The 13,288-nt window shown below is 32.7% G+C and overlaps 1 protein-coding gene across 1 annotated transcript; it reads left to right on the plus strand.

Annotated features, from left to right (window-relative positions):
- Positions 1 to 1,138: 1,138 nt before the first annotated feature.
- Positions 1,139 to 2,559, plus strand: LOC123668728. The gene is made up of 2 exons (XM_045602424.1): positions 1,139 to 1,664; positions 1,743 to 2,559. Exons 1-2 carry the CDS (start codon positions 1,426 to 1,428, stop codon positions 2,230 to 2,232), a joined length of 729 nt encoding a protein of 242 aa, XP_045458380.1. The 5' UTR covers positions 1,139 to 1,425; the 3' UTR covers positions 2,233 to 2,559.
- The last annotated feature ends 10,729 nt before the right edge of the window (positions 2,560 to 13,288 follow it).

A 13,288-nucleotide genomic window follows, 5' to 3' on the forward strand; every position in this document is an offset into this window, starting at 1 on the left:
AAGTGTTGAAGGATTTCGTTAATTTCTCTATATATTAAAGTTGTAACTCTTTTATAAAAGAAAACCGTATTAAATAATAATAATTTACATACCTACGTGATAAAATTTCGTAAAAGTTTTAAAAAGGAGTAACACGTGAAGATAGAAAAAAAACAACATGTGAAGTATCAAACACAGAAAAAGTGAGATTTGAGCCAATCTATACAAATAAATAAAATTGGAATGTCTGTTTGTAATATTAAAATAATCGCTTTTCACTAAATGCATATGAATGTATACACGGTACATATACCAAAATAACATTTTTACAATTTTTGTCTGTCTGTCTGTCTGTCTGTTTGTGTTAGTTCCGGCTAATCTCTGAAACAGCTGGACCGATTTTGAGGGGACTTACGCTGGCAGATAAGGAGTAAGTTAGACTACTTTTATTTTAAAAATTTGTTTATTTTATAACTCTGCGAAGTGAAAAATAACTTTTTTGTTAAATTCCACGCGGACAAAGCCGCGGGCACAGCTAGTCCTACATAAAGTTAGAGCGAATAGTATTCGTTTGACAATTAGAAAACTCTTGAATGATTCAAATTGTGCTATGTTCTCTCGTTTGCTACTGACTTTTCTGTACTTTTCGAAGTAGCTCGGTGGTAAATGAAGCGCGACAAAAAAGATACCGCGGTCATATGGCATAGGATCCACTTTTAATTACATGCTTGTTACTTCGAATTACATGAACTGCGGCAGCTAAATTCTGTCGTTCCATTTAACTGAAATTCACCTTTTAAGGGACCGTGAAATCGCCAACCAATCTTCATTAGCTACTTCATTTAATTGATATAATTACTTCTCGACGAAGGCGCGAAGTTACTATTGACGAATTCACAAAACTATCTGTCGACTTCGACGATACTCGCTTATTATGTCTATACTTGAAATGGAAATCATCGAGTGTGGGTTTCTGTTATTAACGAATACATAATTTTATTACTCGTATATCTTTAACGGCACGCCGGCAACAAAATAAATGTCATCGCCGGTTTCCTAGCTTCGACACGGACGACCTTCGATCAAACTTGGACCGACGCCTACGTTTGACGGTTCACGATTATTATTTATATACTTGCCGCTCTACTTGAGTATTATTTACCTCCTTGTCACCGTATTTACATACATCTACGGTGTAATTGTAGGACACGTTGATAATAATTGGTCTTGCTGCGCGCGCGCATGCCGCCGTGAGTCATCGGCGAGCGCTTTGCGCACAATGCCGTCCGAGTCGGTCCAGTCGCGTCGCGGCATACTTAGAGGACATACATATTACTTAAGTCACGATTTTGTGCAAACGAGTATTGGTGTTTACGAAACATTGTTACGGGTTCGATTATAAATTAAAAAATATATTGTGGCTTACCGTTGTGAATTATCGAGACGATGACTGCGGTTAAGAAGGCGCTGGCGATGCGACAGTTGGATTCGATGTTCGGAACTTTGACCTTAGAGGGAGAGGGCCGTCACTCCCCATTAGTCAGCTCCACAATCGAGCACGACCCGCATTGTGATGTCCACGGCCGTTGCAGCACTCCATACAGATCTTCATTGTACCTTCACAGCAGGGAATCGACACCTGGTTACAGGGAATCCATTTCGCCCACAAATGGTCTCTTTATAAGGTCTGTTAAATTATATTACTAGTGTTTGTATAACTTTTTTTAGTATAAAATCGTTCTAAATAAATACTATGACGACAGGCGAAGGGGCTCGCTGGGAATACCGACGTCCCCTGTGAGAGAGATCGAACATCCCTCTACATTCCCGAGCATTCTCCGTCGTGACCGCCACAGCCCTTCGCAGACGCCACCGCGCAGGGACACACCGAGCCCAACACACAAATACAACACAAAAAGACACTCAATGGGATCATTTCCAAATCTCTCCCGGAGCAACGTCGTGAATTACAACAGACGGGACTCTCTGAACAGCAACGGTGTTAGAGATATGAAGAGAGATTACGTTGGATCGATGAATTCACTGTCAAGAAAAAGTTCTATCGATACAAAGAAGTCGTCCTCAGATTCTCTGGATAACTGGCACAGTTGGGAGTACGACCGGCACGGTTCGATGTCGTCACTGGCGCACGAGGACCGGCTCTCTTGCTTCCATAATAAGGTATCTGTTCCGTACAGTGCTCTACTGTTACATCGATTACAGCATCTCTTTCATGTCCTAATGCGTGAATAATGTTACCATATGTAAATAAGTATCGATGTGCAATATATAAATATATCTGATGAGGGCATACTTCGTATCCGCGCAAAATGTTTAGTCATATTTCAGTCTTTTTTTTTTCGTAGTGATGTACCTCGATGTTTACACACCGTACGTAATGCGTGTTTTTTGTCGATATCGAGTATTGTTTTAAAGTTCGCATAGTGCGTTATAATTAAAGCGAACAACGCTAGCTTATGGATTATTATACGCTATTATATATAAAACCGTTGTAATGATCTATTTTTTATTTTACCGTTATATAGTTAATGAGCTTTGCGATTAAAACTTACGTATCAATGTTTTTTTTTTTTCTGAAATAGCTTCGTTTGCAAGATATAACGTTTCGAGTAATTATTTTTAAATTTCTAAGTACAAACATATTGCGAATTAATAATTTTATTTTAGTGATCGTTTTTTTTCTCGTCTCATAACGAAATAATTTGTAATTAATATCAAAGCTTTTAAGAGATGTTTGCAAATTACTTCGACTGAATAATTTAGACCGAAAATAATTTTTTTAAAATAATTTTTATTTCGTCTAGAACGTTATATTTTTTAATACTAACTACAGTTTCGACTGAATATTAGGTATATTGTACTACCTGCGCCTTGGTGTTCCACCTGCGTGATTTTCGATCACGCGGTTATGTCGGCATAAAAATAATCCATGTGTTAAACTGGATCTCCCACTATCTAAGTACTAAGTTTCGTTACAATTAGTTCTGTAGTTTTTGCGGTATAGAGTACTAGCGACCCGGCCCGGTTTCGCACGAGTGCAATTCTGATACTGTCAACAATAAAAGATACGTTAGAAACCTCTAAAATTGTCAGTGTTTCTCTATCATATTATGCATGTATTATACATATAAACCTTCCTCTTAAATCACTTTATCTATTAAAAAAAACGCATCAAAATCTGTTGCGTAGTTTCAAAGATCTAAGCATACATAGAAACAGCGGGAAACGATTTTGTTTTATAATAAGTAACATTCATCTATCCTTAAAAAAAAACTTTCGCATTTCTAATATTAGCACGACTTGAAATATGAATCACGTTATATAATAATTGAGTTCTTGAACCTGACAAAAATAACAAATCGTATATTAGCGATAAGATCGCTTGTTGTACATTTCTTATAGTGTAGTTTTATTAATTGTAAACTTCTTTTTATTTATACAATAGAGAGTAAATTATTATTATTATTATTACATAGGTATTTTATGTAGGTCCTACGAATAGCGTTAAATAATAAAATTGGTTTCAGGTTACCTTTACGAAAAGTATTCATAACATTAACATATTCGGTTCTCGGTAACAACCGTCAAAACTTTAATTCACTTACCCTGAATTACTTCCTTGAGTAATTTTAATATCACCTCATGGGCTACATAATGGTGTCCCATTACTTTTATGGCTTTCGCACTTTCCTCGAGTCGTGGCATGGTGTTTTATTTTATAACCTCACGATTTTAAAGGAAATTTATTAAATATGATTTTGCTCGGTCTAATTTTGGTCCGCCATATTTTTTTGTTTTGTGAATGTTCTATTTTTTTTTATAACTTTTGTACAAACCTTGTCAAAAGAAAATTACAAAAAAAAGTTATTACAATAACGAATATAAGCAATGTATTTTGGTGCAGTCGTTTGAATGTTATATACGTAGGTACATAAAGTAATTCAATTTTATTTATATACAAACTCGTACATTTGTTACTTTATTCTAAAAAAGAAAGTATGGTATGGCATTGCTTCTTTTATTATACTACTTATGAGTTGACTGGTAGATGTTTCTGATTTTTTCGTAATTGCAAACTGTAACTAGGAATGTGTGATGTTCCTATGGAGTGGCGTAGTCCTTATGGTCTAAAACTCCTTAAATAAAGGAAAAAAAAAACTAACTATATTTTAAATCGCGATAAAGAATATATATTATATGATATTACATATTATATATTATGAAAAAAAATCAAGTGTCATAAGATAAAAATCGAAACGGAATGCCTCGACTAGGCCACCGCTACAAGGCGCTGAGCCTCGAGACAACGCCCATACATGGCTACGTCGCTACCATGTTCAGTCTACTATAAAGTATGAAGATATTTTATTGTTTCTTTTTAAACTTATCGCTAAAAACGCACGTTCGTTTTTTTTTTTTACTAGCCTTTTTATTATATGCTAATAAAACATCACGCTATGACGTATATATACAGAAGCGATAAACGTAAAATAGTATAATAAGTATCCAAATTGAACGCCAACGACAATGACGATTCAAAAGTGCTTGACTAAAGTAAGTTCTGATTTTAATTTTGTGGGATTTAAAAAAAAAACTTATACTTTATTTACTACTAGCTGCCCGGACAGACTTCGTTCTGTCAATAGTTAATAGTAAAAAAAGGATTTTTTTAGTATTAAAAAAAATTACCTTGGGCCTTAAGGAACATACGAAAAATAAATTAGCTGAATTGGTCAGGCCATTCTCGAATTATGCGCATAGCGACATTCATTTTTATTTATATAAGACTAGCTGTGCCCGCGGCTTCGCCCGCGTTGAAATTAGTGTGTCACAAAGTTTTTCCGATAAACTTCCAGTGAAACTCTCCTCAAAATCGGCTTAGCCGTTCCGTAAACCTTCCTCTTGCCAATGGTGGAACCCTCTCTTCAGTGGTGAAACCGCATGAAAATCCGTTCTGTAGATTTTGAGCGAATTGATCACATACACTTTTGAGGACTTTGTTTTATAATACACTAACTGTTGCCCGCGACTACGTCCGCGTGGTTACGAAGATATTATGCATTACTATTAAGATGTTTAACGCAAATTATTTTTTTATTTCAGTCACTTGAAATGCTTATCAAACTGAGTAACTTTTTAAAAGGCACAATTTAGTATAATTTAATAGTTATTTTTATAAAACCTCTCTATACACCACATTTTTAGTTTTGTTTTCAGGCTATATATGATTCATACAAACTATCAACCCCAATTAAACCCCCTTAGCGGTGGAATATCGTAAAATTCGTTCTTAGCGGAAATCTGCTAACTATAATCTACCTTCCTGCCAAATTTTATCTTTGTCCAACCTGGATGGATAGACCATCCAGCGGTTTTTGATTTCTCGTGATGTGTGAGTTATTTACCTTTCTCTTTTATATATATAGATAACTATGCATTATTTGGACACCTTCTCACCATCTAAAGAGCGTACATTTTATATTTCAAGTCTCTTACTTCAAAAACATAGGACTTTCATACAAATTTCCAACCCCCGTTTTATCCCCTTAGGGGTCGAGTTTCGTAAAATCATCTCTTAGCGGATGTTTACGTCCTTTAAGGAACCTACCTGCCAAATTTCAAGTTTGTAGCTGTTATAGTTTCGGAGATTTCGTGATGAGGGAGTCAACCTACCATCCCCCGTTTTAGCCCCAAAAGGGAGTTGATTTCTAAAGATACATTATTTGGACACCTTATCATCATCTATGAGGCATACATTTTAAATTTCAAGTCTCTTACTTCAAAAACATGGGACTTTCACACAAACTTCCAAACCCCGTTTTACCCCTTTAGGAGTCGAATTTCATAAAATCCGTTCTTAGCGGATGTCTACGCCCTATAAGGAGCCTTCCTGCAAAATTTCAAGTTTGTAAGTGTTATAGTTTCGGAGATTTCGTGATCAGTGAGTCAACCTACCATCCCCCGTTTTAACCCCAAAAGGGGGTTGATTTCTAGAGATATATTATTTGGACGCCTTCTTATCATCTATAGAGCATACATTTTAAATTTCAAGTCTTTTACTTCAAAAACATAGGACTTTCATACAAACTTGCAACCCCCGTTTTACCCTCTTAGGGGTCGAGTTTTGTAAAATCCGTTCTTAGCGGATTTCTACGTCCTATAAGGAGCCTACCTGCCAAATTTCAAGTTTGTAGGTGTTATAGTTTCGGAGATTTCGTGATGAGTGAGTGACCTTTCGCTTTTATATATATTATAGATTATTTGTACATTATTCGCACTCATTAACAAAAATAATTGGACACTCCCTAAAATGGCGATTCAATTATTTCTATACATGAATTCCATACTTGTACGTTTTTTTTTTAAACGGAGGTCGTAAGTTTATATAAAATAATCGATGGTGACATGTGATTCGAATCGAAGGTTGATAGAATCGTAAAAAATTTAAAGAATTCATTTTTTTTCTTATAATTGTTACTAAAGCAATCTAAAGATTTTTACGTTTATATACATTTTATGATGTTTTTATGAATATCTTATATTAACAATGTCATAAGACTTGATGACGACTTATTTTTGAAGCGTTTTAGGTGATTTTTTATGTCATATAAAAACAAAGCTTAAGTTACAACTTTATAAGTTAAAAGCTATAACAAAATATTGTATAAATGTTCGTATATGCAAACATATGGTTGTTGTAGGACACCCAATTATCGACACTTTAACATACGCATACGAACGTTTTTGAAATATCGGGTTTATTTAATGACATTGCATGATATTTAATGTATGTGAGTGTAAATGAGCGCCACGCATTAATTTTAATGAGAAAAATTAACTAAAGATAAATAATTAAAAGGCTATTTTTGGCCATAATACATAAGAAACATATTTGTGTTAATTCAAACAAAAAATATCTTCGGCATAAATTAATTTTTCAATTTTTGGTCGTTTTTAGAATTTAATCAAAATTAGGCGACGTACGGACCAAAAGGACCTCAAATTCGGATTCAGCACACCGAAATACGTAGCACTTTTTCTTCTAGGCCCGTGTATTTGATGTCTGCTAGGTTCTATCAGATCTGTCTATGAGATACCTGTTTCGTTTGATGTATAGTTCTAGACTAAACATACAGAAATTTAATTAAATAAGTTTAATTTATAATAAGATATTTTTGTAAATTTATATGTTCTATTTATCGTCATCCAGCTATCGACTAATTTTCAACACCGTTTTCAAATAAATTTTAACTGTTATTTAAAAAAAAAAATTAAATATTATGGCTCTTGTATTATTTACTAGTTGTTGGCGGCGACTTCGCTCGCGTAAAAATGGATTATGTTAGAAAAAATAGATTAAAATAGTAGGTATATCCTATAATATTATAGTGATTTAGGACCTCTTTGTATACAAATACATATCGACTTTTACAAGGTAGAAGTACGAGATTGCTTGCAAGGCAGAGGTGTCTCCCTACGTTGTATTACTTGTCGATATAATTGAAGTCGGTTTTATTTCGTTTGCCTGCAAACATAATTATCGATTACTTCAATTGCCTATTTCATTTGAAAGACCATATAAGTGCATTCCAAAAATATATTAAGTTGATTACTGGACCATATGGAATACCCACTAATCGATATGTTAATCTCATTGGAAGCAGTTAGACGTTTTCAACGAAAAAACTTATTTTAACAGGGCTAAATGAACTAAGCTAATTAGCAATACCTGCAATAAAAATGAAATTTTCGACATTTCTCGGAATATTAGAACATGCTAAGAAAAAAGTTCCAAATATTAACAGGCGTCTTTTCATACTGTAATGTTAAACTTGCCCTGGTATAGAAATCACTAAAATAGTCGAAATTTTTGTATTAGCCTTACAAATAAATAAATTTTCTATAAATAAAAATTAATTAATGTTATGGTCAATATATCCTATTCACTTTCTTAGTTATTTCACTAATAACATTGGATTTTCGTTGAGATCCTTCCCGGTCGGAACGTATAACTACATCGTTTTATTCATAATAACCGAATATTGGAAACGTTATCCGCAATAACAGGTAGATTATTCATGTCTATGTTTGTTCGCCTAATGCGTTAATAAATGTGAAAATAAATACTTTTATTTTATTTCGTTAACCTTTTTTTAATTTCGAACAATGCTTGTCGATTATTACCTTCGTCTTACCTTATATTGAATATCTGACGGAAAAAAATTACCTACGATTGTTTATATTTTTTTTTCAAATTAAGAATCCCGTATTTCGTTAGTCTAAATGTGTCATAGATATTATGTCTATAATATTTGCAAGTAATAAACGATCTTTGACTTACGTTTTACGTTCAATCGATTGTGTTCAAACAATAATTACACAAAAATCTATTAAAAAAACTTGAATAGTATTTTCCGAGATATAATGAATAATAAATTATTTAGCAACAAAAATGTAGTTATAAAAATATTTTTACTACAAACTCAAACCGCCTTTGAAACACGACAATTGCTGGAGTTGCAGTCAATTGCAATGATCAATTAACATACCAGCAATAAAACGAAAAACTAACCAAACGTTAATTCTTTAAATGGTGCGATTATGTTTCATTCAAGTTCTTGAACGACTTGTTTAAAAACGATACAGGTTATCGTCCATTCAGCTAACATGAAAGTGTGACGCATACACAAAAGGTATGCAAACAAGGGTGAGGTAATAAGGAGAAAATCGACTTGCAGTCATAAATATACATAACGTATATATACAAAGAGTTAGCGCAGTGATCCCATTTATAGACTTGACACTTGTTTACAAGTCTGGGTGCGACGAAATTCCGAAACACAGAAACAGAATTTTTTTTTTCTATTGCGGGCCAATACTAATTGTAAGTGTGGAAGTTATTCATTTAATTGTAAAAGTAGTTACTCCCATGAGATTTTTGTACGACTTGGGTCGATTATTGTACCCGACATGGATACAAAATTTCACAAAAATCAGTCCAGCCGTTTCGGAGGAGTATGGTAACTAATATTTGTGACACGAGAATTTTATAAATAAGATATAACTTTATATAATTATAAGTGTGCTGAATATAAATAAACGATACAGTGATTTATTGATATTTCTCATTGAAATAACTTAATATTTAGATGACTGTCGAGCCGTTTGATTATGTGTTTTATTATCAAGACAAGAAAGTGACACGTGATATTCTATTTATAAACGTATTTGATATTATGTAATCGATTTTTTTTTTGGGACAAATATAGCTCGGAAATGTTTTCACTTATGTATTATATAAGTTTATATTTGTACATATAAAAACATCGATTCTCTTAAAAAACAGAGGGTTCCTTATCATCAGATAAAATAAATATAAAATGATTCAATCTAATTTTAAATTTAATGAAACGTAATTCATAATTATGTCAAGAAGAAAATTGTTATACTTTACTAGTATACCGTAACAGCATGTAAATTTCCTATTAATGGACAAAAGGATCTTATGAAGGAAATGCTCTGATGCGTAATACAATTCTATTGGATTGGAAATGTAAAAAATCCAATTGGGTTCGAGAATATGCATGTCAGATTTGATTTCGAAACATGCAAATCTCACAACGATTTCCTTTAACGACAAAGATGTGTGTTGAAAAGAAATTTAGCATTTCAATATTAAGATATGCCGGCTATATTTAACTGTAACCCAAATCGTATCGTTTTACGTAATATCGACACGTAAATTAAAATACGTTTACGAATTGATTAAAATTTAATTTTAAAAAAAGTAGGCCCGATATTATCAAGAGAAACTAAAACTTACGTAACCCTAACTAAACGGCTTAAAAACGTTATTTTCCGCCGATTTTTAATTTAACGCTTCAAAATAAACGTGACATAATCGAAGCGATTAACTGACCAAAACACATTTTTCACAAGTTTATATAAATATAATTGATAAGTTTCAAACGGTTCGGCTCGCTCCGTCGCGACTCAATCCAAGACTGACTTCACTTAAATCAATAGAATGTAATTGATAGAAGATTCCAGACGCGCTAAATGATTGGTTTTAATTTAAATTGATGCAACTCCGAGTGCAAAACGGTACAATGTATCAGGCTGTCATATCGTAATATTATTTACGTTTGTATCTAATTATAACGAAAGTGATCTTTCAAACGTATTTTTACAAAACTTTTTTACCTGAAAAAATTTCTATATAAGGTGATAGATGTACATAGACACAAATTTATTTTTAAGCTTTTTAACTGTCGGTGTTCTTGTAACCAAATCTCTGGTATTAAGAGCATCTACAGGAACGTGAAAATTAGAGATTTAAATCACTTATTGTACGTTTGCTCATGAAAAAGTAACCTACTTTATTCGTATTGCACGCGCAAGAATAATTCATTCGAAAAATTTCTGCCGAGATTATTACGACAAAGGCGGCACGCTAAAGGCGACAAAAGCGCTTCGTCACAGCGTCGACGGAAAGCAGTGACATAGAAAATATTCCTACATTGAACCACTGGTACTATTGTCATTAAATTAGGCCTCTTGTTTCAAAACACGGTTACAAATGTTTAAAAACTTTTAAAGATCGAAATCGTGTTCCCAATTTTAATAGAAATGTGTTTTTAAGCTTTTAATGGTTTTGATTGTCAAAGGCTACCTTCACCGGTATAGAGATCTGGTCTACTCCTCTTATTGTATATCCCCATATCTAAATTCATATTGTTTGTGTTATGAACTTATTGACGTAACCGTTAACATTTCGTTAAAATTCGTATCCTTTCGGTAACATTCTGTTCTTTCTTAACATTTTTTTTTCTATATATCATGCACTTGCCAGTGGCAGTCGGTCGTTTATAATTTTAGTATTTTACGAATGTAACGACTGAATAAAGAGTCAGTAAAAACATTAATAAATGTATAAACACAAATAATTAACCAACATCTGCAATATTTAATCATGATAAAACAGACCAAATGACCCACCTGCCTTTACGTTTATAGTTATCACTTGTACCAAACAAAAGAAAAAATGGTATATTGTAAGAGAAAAATTCCGTCAGCGTCAGACCTCGTCCTGAATTTTCTAGGCAATCATAGGACTACTGATCTGTAGTTTTAGTAATAAATCGCCTGTAGATTAAGCATAATTATATGCATGATGTTTAACAATAGGTATGGGCACGTGGATGTCAAAAAAAATTGTACCAAACTTAACAAAAACATTTTGTTCAATTACTAGTTTCGACCACTTGTATACAAGTAATTATCGCGTTTATTAGAACTGTTCCGCACCATTAACTGTCATATTTGAATATGTATTATGTTGTTACAATTGTCGTAATAATACGAAGATGGACACGAGGACGGTCTTTCAATATACAAAAGAATATGCCATATATTTCTTCATTGGCGTGCATCTGTGTCAATATTTATCACGAATTCTTTACATGGGATTTTTCGTTTTATGAGTCACGTGCGTATGAAGTCATGTGGTGATCTTATATGGACCGTTCATGAACTAACGGAATTTGAATGGAGTTTCTGTGATCGAAGAATTTGTAATTAAGCTTTTTTTTAAATAATTCGATCTGATTAATGTTTCTATAGCATGTTTAGAATGGTCCTATCCTAAGTCCCAAGGACTTAAAAGTATTTTTTTTAATAAAATAATAGTTGAATTCTAAAACCTACTTATACATTTTTTTTATAAAAATGTTACTGTCATCGCGTTCATACGTCATTGTATAATTGTAAATATTTCCCTCTTGTGACTTGTGATACATTTAACGATTGTTTTTCTATTTTATTTAATAGAATTTTGTCACAGATTAATTATTATTATTATACCGTCCTTGCGGTTATGCGTACTAATTATTGAATCATTTTCTCGTGTAGGATGATTTAAGATGATGATGTTTCTTGTGTCATAATGTTGTTTATATTGTGATCTGTATATGGTCCAACCTTGGGTTCCATTACATATACGGGCACTAATTAAATGTTTCGATTTTTCCAGCATTATCTTTAACAGTGTGGGCGCGGCACACGCTTTACGTTTTTTTTTGATTAATAAACCTTTGTCTTGTCGGCTTGTCAGATGGTTTGTTGATTTGATGTATGTTCCTGTACGTGGATTCAAGCAAACGATCTATGCTACCATATCTAAAAGCCTTTAGATGTGGTAATGATGGTAAATTCAAATAATTATGTTTGCTAGCCAACAAAAAACGAAACGAGGACGAAAAAAATTCAGCACAATCGATTCATAAACGACGAAGCTATCCCCGAACATACATTAATATATATATATATATATATATATATATGTGTGTGTGTGTGTATGTATGTATATATATAAATTGAGGGAAACTCAAAAATCCGCATAACTTTTTATTGGGTGTACCGATTTTGATAGTTTTTAATTTAATCGAAAGCCGGTGTTTATTATCATGTGGTCACATTTAAATTTCGTCGAGATCTGATTACAACTTTTGACGTAATTTTTGATAATGCGTATTTATTTGACTATTTTTTCGTCTACCTACGTTGTATTACTTGTTGAAATAATCGAAGTCGGTTTTTCTTCGTTTGCCTGCAAACACAATTATCGAGTTATTTGAAATCGATTAATAAATTCAGATAAACAGAATATTTATATTGAAAACTATTTTATTCAAATGTTTTTATTATAGCTATAAAATAATGTTTAATAAACAAATGTGAGACCTATGTCTTCAAAACTCTCCCTAATTTTCACTTGAAAATGTTTTTGAAACAAATTAGTATAATGCAAACAGTCTTATTTTCTAATTTTTTGTATGTATCTCGCTATTTCCTTACTATAGGTACGGTTCACTTTGAATGATATGGCTGATAATATAATAATATAATATAATAACGACTTTTTTATCAGCTTATAGAGCAAGGAAGTATGAATATCGTTGTAATGCATATTTCATACGTGGCAATAGACAGACTCCAAAACCTTATCTCAGAACACACCCAGTCATAAAATTGTGATTGTTTTAAGTTTGGGTGTGTTCCGAAATATTATTATCTCATGCGAAATTTACAAATATGGCGTCGACTGGTTTGACGATTGATGTATCTGTAGATTATACATAGATTTAGATTTTTATAATATTTTTTTTTACACAAAATATCTCGTAGAGTATGTATATAATGAATACAGGCATTATATTTTTATCTAGGTGAGTGACAAATGCGAGCCTTTTTAGGTATATCTATTGTATCTACCGTCGAAACTAGGATA

Source organism: Melitaea cinxia, chromosome Z, assembly GCF_905220565.1.
Source record: "Melitaea cinxia chromosome Z, ilMelCinx1.1, whole genome shotgun sequence".
Lineage (NCBI taxonomy): Eukaryota > Metazoa > Arthropoda > Insecta > Lepidoptera > Nymphalidae > Melitaea > Melitaea cinxia.